This window comes from Micropterus dolomieu, linkage group LG20, assembly GCF_021292245.1.
Source record: "Micropterus dolomieu isolate WLL.071019.BEF.003 ecotype Adirondacks linkage group LG20, ASM2129224v1, whole genome shotgun sequence".
Classification (NCBI taxonomy): Eukaryota; Metazoa; Chordata; class Actinopteri; order Centrarchiformes; family Centrarchidae; genus Micropterus; species Micropterus dolomieu.
In genome coordinates this window covers 5,667,181-5,683,241 of record NC_060169.1, presented here as the reverse complement: position 1 = coordinate 5,683,241, position 16,061 = coordinate 5,667,181, and the positions used below count along the sequence as shown (strand labels likewise).

Genomic DNA, 16,061 nt, shown 5'->3' with positions numbered 1-16,061 from the left:
AAATTTAAATTACTATCAAACCAAACACCAAGGTTCTTTGCAACAGGCTTAATGTGATTTACTAGGGAACCAGCAGATGGCAGTATTTGTTTTGCCATCTGCTGGGACCCGATGACCAGGATTTCTGTTTTGTCTGAGTTCAGCTTGAGGAAATTATTTGACATCCATTTTTTAACTTCACAAAGGCAGTTGTTAAGTGAACTCAGCATTCCAGGGTCTGTGGATCTGACGGGCAAGTATATTTGTGTGTCATCAGCATAAATATGAAAAGAAATGCCATGTTTATGGATAATATGTCCAAGGGGAAGCAGATACAAGGAAAACAAAATGGGTCCTAAGACCTACCCCTGAGGCACACCATATTTAACTGGACAGAACGAAGAGACTTAGTTGTTTACAGACACGCAAAACTTCCTATTTGACAGGTAGGATGAAAACCATTCTAGGGCAGTACCAGAGATCCCCACCCAGTGCCTCAGTCTGTCTAACATGATGTTGTGATCAATGGTGTCAAAAGCAGCGCTAAGGTCCAGGAGTACCAGGACTGAGCACCTACCTTCATCAGCAGACATTAAAAGGTCATTGGTGACTTTAAGCAGGGCAGTCTCAGTGCTGTGGTACTTCCTACAGGGTAACAGAGGCTCTGATTGACACCACCTTATTGGTAAAATAAGATAAAAACAATTCACAGTCATCATTACTTCCAGCTGAGGCACAAAATTTATGTGTTGGGCCACAGTCAGCTCACCTGGTAGAGTGCACTGCACACCCCTTGTACAAGGCTGAGCCCTTACAGTCTAGTTGATAAAAAAATGTAATCATAATGGCTTTAACGGAGCCTACACAAGGTATTCCTTAAAACACTGTGGACTTGTGAAACGCTATGATCTTGTACATATTTCTGTACTGTTTTATCTTTGTATTATACTTTAGTAGTTTACCTTTTTTCTTTATCCATTTGGGCCTGATATGGGCCTATGTGTCTGAAATAAAGTCAAAATTAAAAGTTACACTTTTTCCCAGAGCACATATATCCATCCATCGTCAACCGCTTATCCTGCGTACAGGCTCATGATGTGGTATTTTATATTCTCAAAGTCCAATAATCTCTAATGCAAATATATGGGAAATCCGCTGATTTTAATGTAATATATCTAACATTAACAAAAGCCACTGAATGATTTCTGTCAGGAATCAGTTTGTGCAAATATTATGATTATCCTCATCTTTATTATAATTTTTATTATTGTTGTTGTTTCTGCTGTTGTAAGTCATAAGATATCATCCATGTTTGATAAATGACAGCCAGTGACTCTTGTTAATAAAAAAGTAACTTTTTCTCTAAACTCCAACAGTCTTCTTTTCTTCGAAAGGAATGCACTGTACAAGTGTGCTAATTGTTTTTGTTTTAACTTTTAAAGGCCACAGGGATATATCATGTTGTTACATTAATTCAATTGTTAAGTTATTTATCTTCAAAGAGAGAGGCTCGCCTTTTGCGATTTGTTGAAACCTGAGCCGGAATGGTTTTGTTGTCATCTGCTCATATCAAGCAGACTGAAGTAGAAGGCATTTCATAGCTCGAGTGAACTTCAACAAATGTGCTTGGGATGAATGCGGCCAGTTTATAGCTTGAATTGAATCTCTATTTGGGCCTAAGGGTTTCGCTCAGAGGACAGAACTGATAAGAAAAGTGGCCAGCCTGAACATTTAATAAGCTCCATGGCTGTGAGTGGTCAGAGGCGGCTGTTACCTTTGGAAGTGCCATCATCTTCTATCACTCCCTCTCACTGCGATGTGACATTTTTTCCAAAATGCTCTATTCACAGCGAGTGAAATGCTGCTTAATTTTGCCAGTGAGGTAGATGGAAATTCAATACACTTTCATGCTCATAAGGCAAGAAACTGGTTTGTGGAGCTGTAATGTTACATTTCAGTACACAAAAAAAGGGTCATATTTTCCCAAAGTCAATGTGTGATTGGGTAAAAAACAGTCTCACCAACATGTTTTCTTGCGATTGTTGTGCGTAAAACTGACCAAAAAATGCACAGGCTTGTTAGTTTGAGGTTGACTGTTATGTTACTGATGAGCCAGTTTAGTTAGACAGAAATTGCTTGTTAACATTTGGTATAATTGGGGCTTCTCAGGAGTGATGCACAACTACCTGCTAGCTGCCTGAGAAGACTTCAGGGACAAAATGTCTCCCGAGGGTTAAGTATTTGTAATTAAGTTGTTTTGTTGAATGCAAAGAAGGCTTGGACTGGCAGACCGAACACTTCGCTGGTGGACCGACGTGCCTTTTGGGCCAACACAACTGTTTTGTTGACTGTTTTGTTGACACTAAACCCCTCCCCCGACCTTTAGGCACAGTGCCTTCATTAAACACCGCATCTGCAAAAACAGAGTGCCAAAATTACTGTATACAAAAACAAAAGCAAGAGCGATGCCTTGTCGGGTCACTTTGATAATGCACCAGTGTGGCTGACTGGCCCAGGCGAGTGGGCCACCGGTTGGATATTACATCTGTCAGCCTCTCTCTCCCCCCCGCCAATTACTTTTAGACCAATTAATTTTAACTTTACCTGGGCTCCACCCCTTTCCCATCTCTGTGAAATGGATAAATAGTGGAGTGGAGCAAGGTGGACCAATATAAAGATAAATAAGTGTAAAAATGGTGCTGAAAAGCTGAGAGAGAACAGGTTAGAGTTCCTTGAGGCTGATACTGCCAAATGTTTTAAAATAACAAATGAATCATTTGGCACAGTTACCAGTCAATCATCACAACCTAGTGACCCAAAGTCACTGGCAGCAGAGAGGAGAGAGAGCAGCCCACTGAGCCCAGCGATACCACTTCTGTTAGTCAAGATTTTGCAGCAAGACAACAGGAATAAGGATAAGGAATGTTTAGGTTTGGTGGTACAAAAGGCTAAAAAGGCTGTTGTGCAACAGTAAACTTTCTAAATGTTGAACTCAGACTGTTTATCAAGAGTCTATGGTTACAATCGTTACGCATGAATGGTTATGATTTTTGATAAGTTAGTACTTAGCATTTAAAAACCTACAGACTAACTACAATGAGGACCATTTTTCTTGCACCAGGATTTAATTAAAACCTACAAAATGTAACTGCTGTATTCTACATATATTATACTAGTGGTATATAGTATACTATTATATGAAATTATAATTATATAGTTAATATAAAATAGTTAATAATAAAAAATATATATTATTATTATTATAATAAATATTGTTCAGTAATCTTGTTTAGGTGTGGCTTGGGATGTGTGGGTGGTGGTTGTTTGTTGTTCAGTGGGCCGGTCTGAGTCAACAAATCTGAAGCATTTTTCATTCATTCCCAGTCCAGCCCTGATTTGAGGGACAGATTTTGTTTCATCTGAATTTGCTACTACGTGTCTACATTGTATTATTTAATTTAGAAAAGTGCAGCAATTGGTAAAATTCACACGCATTCTTCGGATATGACTATTTGAATTCCAAATAAATGCAAGCTTGTCTAAGATAACATGAGACTTTATTTTTTTACTGGTAAACCATGACTGCTTAAGAGTAGTCCACATGGACTCAAAGGGACATCCAAAACTAAAATCCTGAATAAATAGCTTTGAGATAAATGTTGTCTACCATGGATGAATAAGATTTAGTCTGACTTTCAGGTGTTTTGGTCAGTAATGTGAGTTACTTCCTACCACTCCCAAAAATGATACTTTTATCAGCCCTCTGAACACCATTATAGACAAATATGGAACCAATTCACAGAAATTTGTGAATTGGTTCCAACGTTTGTCTTTTCTATGCAAATGACTAAGTAATCAGGTTTCTCCAGAAAAAATAAAACAACATATCTTGTTTAGCTTGTAATATATCACTGTGGGCACTAAATAAGGCAACTAAAAGTGTGAACAATGCAAACACAGCTTTCTGTTTATCTGTATTCCTAAACTCCAATCAGTACTGAAACAGAATGATAAACATATCACTACAGTGCATGTGAATCAACCATCCACACAAAACTCAGAGACATACAGTAGAAATTACAACACATCCATGGGAAAAGTTACATGAGTTAACTTGTTAAACACAGATCAGGGGGTGGTAGGTATGAGAAGAAACGATGATGTACTGCATGAGAGGACTGTGTGAGCAGCAAGCATAGTGAGAGTAGGAGGTGTGATGATTTGCTTGGTTAGGTAGAGAGCAAATGGAAAAAGAGAGTAGAATAAAATAAAGATGGAGGTGTAGATGAGCAGAAGGAGAGGCGGCAGTGAGAGCAGAAATCCTTGGGAGCCCAGAGAGCAGCAGATGCTGCAGACTTTGCTGCAGTGGTCTGAATCATTCATTCTCCTTTCGTTTTTATGGCGATCTCAGTAAACATCGGCCCTGTACTGTGTCAGGGGGGTGTTTTCCAACAGCATGTGAATGCTGCTGAGAGAAGATGGATGGTAAAGAACAACACTTTTCGTCTGTTCTTTCCTCATCTCTCTGCCTTTCTTTAACCCCTTATCTCTGTCTCTCAAACACACACGTGCTAACCGAGAGTCATGAAAGTTTTAAAGGCTCGCCATAAAGTGCTCACCACAGTCAGAAACTCAGTCAAGGTTGACAGTTTGCTGTCAGGTATTTACACAGCAGTCGAAAACAACAGGGCAAGGCATCGAAGTGGATGCAATATGCATTATGTCCCATATATATTTCATCTGGGGAAAGAGTTATAAAAGCTGCACGCACGTTCAGGACGACCACACTACTACTGTTCCACACAGCTCAAGGATACACCATGCAGAGATCACGATCACTCTGGTCTTCTCTGGGCTTTGCTTTGTTCCTTTATCCAAAACTGCTTTCCATCTCAGGCTCCATACAAAAGATACAAAAGTGTCAAAGTAATTTTTCCCCATTGTATTTTCTGCCAGAAGTCAGTTTTAATGACAAAATCGGCCATTAATCTTTGCCGTCCTAGTCCACCCATATGACCCATATATAGTATCAGAGCTTTTCAAATTTATTCCAATGTTTCACACAATCCACACAATGTTTATTTACTTATTTATTATTATGTTTATTTCTATATATATATTTTTACATTTATTTTTATTATTTTAAAGAATTAATCAGGGGGTTTTTTTGCAAAAAAACCTATGACTCAAAACAAAGTGGATCATGTCAGTTTAACAAAATTAATAATAGAGGTCTATGTTATAGCTAGCTCTAAACATTTTTTTCTGTCAATCTGCTACTATAGTAACCATAAGCCTCAGCTGACACTGACTTGGAGAAGAAGCCAAACCAGTCAGAAGTGCAAATCAATGCTGTAGCAAAGTAAAAACATTTTGTCATTGCAACAAACAAAACACTGCAACATGCTGCATTCATCCGCAATGTATCCAAAATTCTAACTGCCACAGGGTTTTACATAGTTTGATCTCTAGCTTCAGCTTGCTAGTGCTGCTGGCAACAACATTTTAAGCTCTGTCATTGGATGTTTCATACGACGTCTTGGGAGTAGTAGTTAAGGCATGTACGTTTGACTTTTTAATCAAAGAACCACATAGTGTACATTTAAAGCATATAGCCTAAGTATTCATACACTGAACAAAATTATAAACGCAACACTTCTGTTTTTACCCCCATTCATCATGTGCTGAACTCAAAGATCTAAGACTTCTCTATGTACACAAAAGGCGTTTCTCTCAAAAATTGTTCACAAATCTGTCACAATCTGTGTTAGTGAGCACTTCTCCTTTGCCGAGATAAGTAAGTCCCCAACCAGTCCACTTTCTATCAGAGATGTATCTGTCAGTACATTTATATGCACTGCACATTACTCTGAGATTTAAGATACACCCAATGGTGGCACCAAAAACTTTTTTCCCCTAACATTCTGGTGATTAATTAGCTCATGTTACTGGTGTTTGTACCTGGCAGGACCTTCTGTAAACCCTGTGCACTGCAAGATTTTCACCAATTAAAAATAAATAAATAATGAGGCACATTTGCAGTATCTTGGGACATGGTGCAATGAAAAACAACTTCACAAAAGGCTGAAATGTGAGTAAAATGGGATCTTTAAACTGTCCAGAATTTGAAATCACAGCTATGACAGACTGAATAATTCATGACCTGTTCATGACTCTGGCTGTAACCAGAAAGAGTACAGCAATTTCTGCAAGCACTTACTGCTTCCACATCTTGTTGTGCTGTGAAATGATGATGTTGAGTAAACATTTATCTTATGCTAAACTGAATTAAAAAACATGTAATAAAAATAACTTGCACCATAAATCTCACATAAACCATCATCAGTCTTCAGCAGACAGTAGCTCCAAGTGTTTACAGTGAGGTTTGAGGTTTTATTTTATGATGTGGAGTTCCATTCACCTCCACTAAATTAGGCTGGCATCAGATTTTTCTTGAACTGACCCTTTCCCTGCTTTAAATATGTTGTCGCAAAAGCAGTGCAAAGAAGCACACAAAACTGTTTGAGTATGACTACCTTCAGTGAAGCTCTGTTAAGGGTCCGCATGATGAATAAGTAGTATAATTAGAGCTTCTTCATTCAGCTTTTCCAAACACTATCAAGAAGTAAGGGCTTTAAAAGTGAGTAGGAACTTGTGCAGCCTGTGGCTAACACCACTGTCTGATTTTTAATGGGGAAGGGGAAGCAAGGTCACTCAGCAGACACATATTTGTAAGATATCATGCCCACGCAGCTGACAAAGACGCTGCCTTAGATTATAGTGAGGCTTCTGCACTCACACATCAAAGATTTACCCATCATGCTTTGCCCTTAATTAGGTAATAAAAAACAACTGGTCACTAGTAGAAGAAAAACATTCAAACTGATAGCAGCACACTTACGGTTTAAGCAATGCGGGCAGCTGAATGCTGATACTGTTATTTATCCTATGGCAGTGACATTTTGTGTAAAACCTGTCAATACATCATTGTCTGAAAAGTGTAAATGAAGCCTGTATTTATTTTTAGTGATTGGACAGGTGTCCTGATGTAGCTAGCTAGATAGCAATGCCATTTAAAACAACTGATTGTTTAACCTCAGTTAATCTGTTAAATTACTCTGATTCTATAGTACTATACTAAAAAAACAAATAAAGTAGTCAGTTTGTCATTTTCCTAGAGCTATCTAAACTATAGCATCTTCAAATTAACTGAGCTTCTGGCTAGAAAAAGCACCTTTGACAAGAAGATATACATGTTATAATAAAATGTTTTAAAACCAAAGGTTGCCTAATTAACCCCCAATGTGGGTAAAACAATTACCCACATTGGGGGTTAATTAGGTCATGGGATCAGTCAAATTCAGTAACTACTACAAATAATGCTGGCATTAGTAAGTGATGATGAACAAAGACACATTACCATTTTAATATGGTAAGCATACTAAAATAAATGAATGTCATTAATTTTTAATATAAAATGTAGGTCTATGTGTTCATAGATTACCAATTATATCAAGCAATAGGCCTACTGAGACAAGCAGAAGGCCATGAGAATAACAAACCAATCCGAGGATAAAGACCGAAGATAGTTTTAAATTCCCCTGCCAATCCCAGGAGCACATGTTTTATTGGCAGCTGGGCCCATCAAGTGGGAAAGTCGTCACCGTCAAAAAGCTCTGCTATTGTAGCCAATGAAATGGGCTTCTTAGCCATATATGGTAAGTGGCAGACGACACATCCTGTCGGGGAGACAGCCGCGTAAAAGAAATCTCTATTCAGTGTGTTTAGGCCGGTGGGCGTAAGGAGGAGAAGGAGAAGACTCACGGGATTAAATCACACACCGCTAAAACTCTTAACGGGAAAAGTCTACCGCTAAACTTGTCAGATTTAAGAAATGTTTCTTTCCGAGTCTGAGGATGAATCAGACCAGCTCCACTCAGATTTAGATTCTGAGAGCGAGAACAGCAGTCTGGACGAGGACTACATTCCGAAGGGGCTTGCCCGAGGATCAGACCAGTGAGTACAGATACACCGAGTAGGCTTCAGGCCAACTACATACGAAATTCCGCGCCTAAACTAGATAGTACGTGTTGGTCTTACATACACACACATCATATGCATATTAAAATGATGAGTAGAGCCACCAGACTAGTCTGTGGTACCAGTCAGTGGCCATCACAGATGGTTTTTAAAAAGCAGGTTAGATGGGACATTCAAACAAACAAAAAACTGTGCAGCTTTAACAGTACAGTCGTACAGAATACCTGTTGCGCTTATCCTGCTCCTCTGCAGACTCTTGTGTGCATGTGCACATGCAGCTGCCCTCCTGCACTTGCTGACAGTGCACTCCGACAGTTTGCGCTGGTTACAAATCTACAGCAAGAACAATGGAAAGCCACGCGGGAAGCTCACGTTAACTATGTGAACCCGCAGGGCTGACGTTTAGTGCTGTTTAACAAAGTTCACAGCAACGGGACTTTGCGCACGCTACCCTTCTCGTTTTTGCGCCTGCAGTTAGTTGTCCAGCTGCTATGTGAACACATGTTGATATTTCTGTATGTGCATCTCATTCTGCAACAATGTGGAGGCCCACTATAACTTCTCCTAAGTAGTAGGCCTATAACATTCAATGCAGTAGAGGCGCTACAGAATTTTAAAGTGGTGGCCCGGGGGGGTGGGTGGGGGCGGATCCCCATCAGACAAGATTTTTGCTTGTAGATGTAATACATAAAGTGTATGAAACCCATGACAAATCCATTCTCTCACTGTGATACTTATGAATGGAGCTGATGATAAATTATTCCCCTTTTTGCTGGGGACCATCTGGAACCATTTCAAGGACCCCCAGGGGGTCGCTTTGAGAGCCACTGGCCTAGTGCACACTTTTTTTTTTTTACTGCATCTTTTGACTTATCAGCTTGATATTAACGTTCAATAAATGATTACATTTCTTATACAATTATTTTTATGTAAGCACACCAAAATCACACCAAGTTAAAAGCTTTTTGTCAACTGTAGGCCTACACAATCTGATATTTGATACATTATGTTCAGTACAACTAAGCCTGTGAAAACAGTTTTTCTTACATCTTCTGTGGCTCTGGAGAAGCTTTGTCAAGTATGAGAAAATAACCTTGATGATGTCATCAGGTTTATCCCAGCTTGGACGTTTTTTTGACTTTTACTTAGAATTGCTTTATTCACTGTTTGTTTCACCCTCTGTCTGGACCCTCAGCATGGTTTGGGGAAAGTTTAAATGAACAGTTTTATCCAGAGGAAATGTAAAACCTACTATATTTATAATCCTTACCTATCTACTTTATTAACAGGGAAGACTTAACTGATGAGGACAGTTCAGATGAGGAGTGGAATTGTACGCCCATGACGACAAGAGCTTTCAGAAAGCGTCACCGCTCTGCTTCTGCTTCACCCCAAAAATCCCCAGCTAAGAAGTGGGAACAGAGTCCCCTCAGAAAGAAGACCCACTATACATCTACACCCAAAAAAGACTCCACTTCCCCCACTACAGGCAAGAGAGTCTCCACTCCACGCAGGAAAAATCTGAGTGGAAAGAGGCAAGCAGAAAGACCGCATGAGAGAAGAGAGGAAGAGGGTGAAGCAGAAGATGGCGAGAGATGGCGTAACATTGATGAAGAGGACGTCGAGCCTCCTCAACCACGGTTCAGACCTGAGAGGGACGTGGGGCCACAGCTGAGCAGAACTGCGAATTACACACCACTGGAACTGTTCCAGCTGTTCTTCTCTACGACAGTTATTGATACATTGGTAAAAAACACCAACGCCTATGGGAAAAAGAAATGTCAAAGCCAGAAGGAAAGCTGGGTGCCTGTCACAACAGCAGATATGTACTCCTTCATCTGCCTTGTGCTCTACATGGGCATTGTACCGCTAAAAACTCTGAAAGAGTTCTGGAGAGGATCTAAACTGTTCTGCCTGCCATTTCCTGCCTCTGTCATGCCCTGTAGACGCTTCCTAGCCATTTCCCGCAGTCTACACATGAATGATCCTGAAGTTGAAGCGGCCAATGACCAGAAGAAGGGTACACCAGGATATGATAGACTTTGTAAGATAAAGCCACTATATGAACAGATTTTGGAGAGCTGCCACACATTCTTTCATCCCCACCAGCATATCTCCATAGATGAACGGATGGTGGCGAGTAAAGCAAGGTTCTCATTTAAGCAGTACATTAGAAATAAGCCAACTAAATGGGGCTTTAAGCTTTTTGTTTTAGCAGACTCAGTGTGTGGCTACACCCTGAATTTTTTTGTGTATGGGGGAAGAGAAGGTCAACCTTCAGGGAAGGGGCTAAGCTATGATGCTGTCATGAGACTGCTGAACATCCCTTTTCTAGGCAAAGGATATAAGCTCTATGTGGACAACTTTTACACCAGTCCAACTCTCTTCCTTGACCTCCTTCAGAGAAAAATGTGGGCATGTGGCACGCTTCGTTCTAACGTAGCTGGTTATCCCCGAAATAAAAGGAATGAAATGCTGAAGAAAACACCAAGGGGAACTATCCGGTGGATCAGAAAAGAAGCCTTGTTGTTTGTTAAGTGGTTAGACACCCGGGAGGTAACAATGTGTTCCACTTTTCACAAAGCATACAGCAATGACATGGCAAAGCGCAAAGTGAAAGACAAAGATGGACAGTGGACAGTGAAGCAGGTGCCTATTCCAGGCTGCATCAAAGATTACAACAAGTACATGGGGGGTGTCGACTTATCAGATGCACTTATTGGTTACTACAATGTCCTCCACAAAACCCAGAAATGGTACAAAACTCTGTTTTATCATTTTGTGGATATAGCCACTGTGAATGCCTTCATCTTACACAAAGAAATGTGCAAACTTCAGAATCGGCACATAATAACACAGAAAAACTTCAGGGAACAACTGATTCTGTCCTTGGCTGAGATAGGGTCTACTCCGCGTCGGTCAACTCCACAAAACTTTATGTTGCCGGCCTCTCCTTTCAAAGTACCTTCTGCCACCCCTTCCAAAGTAGTGTTCACATCCCCTCCTTCCCCATCCGATGCCTCGTCAGCCTCTCCTTCCACAGCGCCACCTGCTACAGCCTGTGATGCTCCAGGTTTAGGTCACCTACCAGCTTACTTTGTTGAACAAATGAGCAATGTGGCGCCCAGAGATCGGGCCACTGCTGGCAGAAGGGCATGTGTGGTCTGCAAAAGAAAGTCGCCAGTCTATTGCAGCACTTGTCAAAAAACACTTTGTTTCACTACTTTAAGGAACTGCTATAGTGAGTGGCACAGAAGCAATAGTATCTGTTTCTAAGTGACAATATATAGTCTGTATAAAGTGCCTTAATTGCATCTTATATAAGTTGGTGATTTGCCCTTCTTAAAACATGTGCCTTTGATAACCACAATCTGCCATCATCTGCAACCATCTGCCTTTTGGTTCCTTTGCCAAACTTTTATAGATACTTGAGTTGTTACCTCATAAGGTTTTTACCTCATGATTACACTGAGTACTTACCAAGACTGTCCAAATGATCTTTAAGTAGTTTGAGATATCTTGAGATAATAGATATAGAATAGATAATAATAACCTTAAAACCTGTGGTTAGTGAAGATGCTCTACATAAATGGATGAATCTAACCATTATCTTGGTGGGCAGAATTAACTGTCAAGATTAAAATACTCGCAAGGCCTCAGTATATGTGCCTGTCATTATCTATTCAAATGCCTCACAATGACTCTTGTTAAAAATAGTATAGAATTTATATGCGACTGTTAAGCAGCCCAGCAGCAGCTTTGCTAGAGCGACTCAGGACGGCAGTCTCAGTTGCTGCACATGAGAGTGACTATCTTAAGTGGCCACTGCTTTGGTTGTTGCATCTTATTCTGTGAGGACACTTAAAAACTGGACTTTCATCTAAAAACACCTTTTGAGAAGTGATCTCAAGTAACTCTGAAAACTGGTTTTGGAGATTAAGCAACATAAATGGATACATATCTATCTACCTCTACCTGATAGACTGCTGTTGGATACCATGTGATTCTCTTTTGGTATGTGCATCCAAGATCCTTTCCTACAACAACCCCAGAACCTCACATTACTTTACCAGTGCTCACAGATATGGTGATGTTGCTTGTTGTGGGAAAGTGCATATAGATTTATCTCACAAATGTACTCACAAATGAATTGATGGGGGTTGTACATTGTAACAGGAATGACACTTGAATTTATTTTTATTTTTTTAAACTACCACGGAATATGGTTACATGTGCACTAATTTAACCAATATGAGTTTCATCCTAGTTTTGATCTTATGATGTTCACATGAAACAAAAGAGTAACAGGTCATTATCCAGGTTTTGATGGTACAGACATGTGTGCATCTCAGCTATTGTTTAACGTTTCCACAGTAGTTACTGTACCTCAGCAGTTGAGGATAAACCCATTTTGGTTTCTGGTTGGATTTATCATGATCTGCTGGATTTGGCTTCTACAACCGGATGTCCGACAACCACTAAAATGTGACTCAAGTTGAGGATGCACCAACATAGCTTGCAGACTAATTAGAAACCTGTTTAAGGTGTATAGTATCACAATACTCCTTCTGGCTTTGATACCAGAATACAGACTTCACTAAGGATTTCTGAAACCAGGATGTTTACATGCAGAAACCAGCACTATGATGCATATAAATACACTGTTTCAGTGTGTTTAACTCTACTTCACTTCATAGAAATTACATCAGTGCAAACTTGAATGACCACAAATGTTACAGGTACAGCATCTATGACAGAGTGATATCACAGGATCTACCTTCCCACTGGATCCAATCTTTACAATTTACATTTACAGAGATACAGTATTATAACTTTATGTACTGCAAAATAAAAAGCAGTCTTCAAAGCCTCATAGCTAAATGGGTTTTGGAAACTAACAGATGTGAGAGAGATCACACTTTCTCAGAGAAAGGTACAATAGCAGGGGCTCCTAATTTTGGATTATATAGCAAGTAACTGTTACAGACTGTTGTACCTCTGATTAACTTCATTACTTCTCTAACTTTTCCAAAGTTATTTCAAAGTGTTTTATCTGTGAATTAAAATGCTTTTTTAAAAACTAAACAATACTATTTTAGATATTTTTGTATGTATTTGTGGGTTAGAGTAGGGCTTTGGAGTTCTTTTGTGTGTTCTGTAAAAATACAATACATTTTACAAAAGGGATCTGTGTGTAGTGTCTCGTATTTTGGGGGTGGTGTTGGGGGGGGACAACATTTGAAATAATATTGTATAATCTTTACATTTAGTGTTGATTTTGGTTTGTTGGACAAATGTGTAAAAACGAAAAGCATACACTAGCTAGTATCTAAAAAGAAGTCAAAAGAATCAAATTTATTAAATAATATACCTTTACAGGATTGAGAGGGGGTGATTTTGACACTTTGCATTCATTAAAGTAATTACATCCCAAAGCCAGTTTCATTAGTTTAAATTTTGATACAGATATTTAACATTTTCAAGGAGATATTCTGTATTTTTCATCCCTTGTTATGATTGATTTACTATATTTTAATCTTTCAACAGTTGAACTGTGTCTGTAAAAGTGTTTGCTTGACAATGATGTCATGTACATTCACCATTTCTTCATGGTCTTTGGAATTACAGTTAAAAAGGCAGAAATACACAAATTGTTAAATGACTCTTGTGTAAAGGTATGAAACCTCAACCTCTCTAATTAGACCTGGAAAGATGAAGTGATGTGAAAATATAAATCTGCTGACACCAATTCATTATCATAAATCAATCAACACTTACATAAACACACACCTGCTGTCTCAGTCTCAATGGGCCACACTGTGAATGTCAGTATTACTTGAACCTGACAGCAAAAACATACACTCTGGGCCGGATTTAGTAAGATCCCGAATAAAGAGTACTTAATTGTGTGTGCATTCTAAAATATTAGAAAGTGTTATTGAAGTACCTGTTATGGGTGATTAACTAAGAATTGTTGCATAGATGACAACAGGTGCAAACACAAGGGAGGTGGCAGTATTTAAATGAGCGTTTTGCATGTTTTAATGGTTTCTGCCATGGAGACTCGGGAGGGAAAGCGGCCACTGCATAAAAACCTAGGTTTGTTTCATTTAGTGAGTCCCGAGTATGTGTATATCGTACCTGGCCATCCTGCCAAAGATAGCACTAAGTACTTGGGACAGCACACCTGAAAAACTGCTTTGGGAAACCCCAGCAGAAACTGCTACAGTATGCTGGAATGAGCCAGACGCAAGGAAATGCCAGCAGATCGTGCTTCATCCAGGCAGAGGGAACAGTCACCGACCGTCCGCACGTGGTTTCTCCGCGATCTCCTGTCCCCGTCCGCCCCAACGCCCCATTCCCTCTTCGATACCTACAATGGGTTGTGTCGCTACTACGACCGGCGAGCTGTGAACAAGTTGGTGATGGTTCCCTCTGGCTGGATGAATTTTACACGTGATCCGTGCACTACTGCAGCTGGGGGCTCTCCGCAGCGCCACGCAACTTTCTAAATTCTTCCATCTCAAGGAGAAAAGAAGTCAGGTCAAAACGAAATTTGCTTTATTGGCATGAATATTAATACAACAGTACTGCCAAAGCTTCAAGGAAAATACAAAAAAACAATTCTATTCAAATAGTTCATCAAATAAATAAAATAATTTTATTTCTATATATTGAATATAGATTAATATTATCTAATTATCTTCTTTTATTACGGCTGTGTCTCCTCGCAACGATATCAGCAGCCATCTCTGCTCAACACCTATTAAATACAGATGCTGTTGCACTCACATGAACTTCCGTTTAGGCTCATATTGTGTGTAGTAAACAAATGTATTTGCATGTTTCCCTCCCACTACTTTGCACAATAAAACTGAAACGCCCCGGATTGCATATTCATTAAGGCAAAAGTACTAAATGAACAACAGGTGCTATCTTGCACTTTTGGAAGACGTCATTCTCCGTACCCATTGTTGGTATATCAGCTTACATGTTAATTTGCGGGTGATATCAGGTTTGCACACATTTTTACACACAAACCTTTAGTAAGTCTGGCCCTATGTAGAATACACACTAGGACAGTAATTCCGTCTTCTACATAACTTTAAACTTCAGTTAATCATTACATGTTTTTTCAGGGCAGAAACATGAAAATAATATGAGTCTGATTGCCAGTTCCTGACTACAGTCATTCTTAATCTGCTCGCTGCTGATTGTTCTTTTAGAAGCTGGTGATATGATGCATTTATTAGAGGTAGGCCTAGAGAGAGCATTTTACTAAAAAGGAATTCTCGGTAACACTTTCTATGAAGGTCATCGCTATAATGACTTATGCATATATATATATATAACACGATATAATGTGTTCATAAGAAATTATAACAATTGTTATAATCACTTACAAACATTGCATGCATTAGGCACTATAGCAAAGTTCATAACGTATTATGACCCTTCCTTGTCTTTTAATAGGCTACGTTTTGTGAAGTGGTTGTCTTTAATCGTCCACTGCATCTGTTAGGGCCTGTCCATAGGCTCGCCATTCATCTGTGATAACATCTGAGCCTCTTCTTACACGATGTTGGTCGGCAACAGGTCTTCTCTTGAGCGATCTTTCACCACCCTGGCAACGACTTTTCTTGATGTAATCATGTTATGTTTTTGTGCTGAACTGCAAAATGTTCAAAATTCATACAGATTGTTCATATAGTGAAGAAACATAAATAAAAGTTGTTTTCCTGCGCAAAATGTGTCACTTTACTTAAAGCAAACAATTACGTGTTATAAGGTCTTATAATTAGTTCATATGGTATTATGTCCACCTGTAATATATTATCCAGGGATAGATATTTTAACACTTTACTTAAAGCAAACAAAGACATGCTATATAACTTTAAACATTACTATAAGCTATTATTCCATTTTATATCACTAATTGTAAATGGTGACTAAAGTGTATTTATAACGAGGCAGAGTCGGTGGTTATAATGTGTTATGGAACATGGTCGGAGATTCTTGCCGCACATTGATATAAACTGGTA

General features: G+C 39.3%; 2 protein-coding genes across 3 annotated transcripts in view; one reads left to right on the top strand and one right to left on the bottom strand.

Annotated features, from left to right (window-relative positions):
- The window catches only part of LOC123958845 (protein kinase C-binding protein NELL1-like), a 282,963-nt gene that overhangs the window by 160,939 nt on the left and 105,963 nt on the right, over positions 1–16,061 (bottom strand). The window lies entirely within an intron of this gene.
- Positions 7,755–13,206, top strand: LOC123958846 (piggyBac transposable element-derived protein 4-like). The gene is made up of 2 exons (XM_046032523.1): positions 7,755–7,995; positions 9,309–13,206. The coding sequence occupies exons 1-2, from the start codon at positions 7,874–7,876 to the stop codon at positions 11,293–11,295; spliced, it is 2,109 nt and encodes a 702-aa protein (XP_045888479.1). The 5' UTR covers positions 7,755–7,873; the 3' UTR covers positions 11,296–13,206.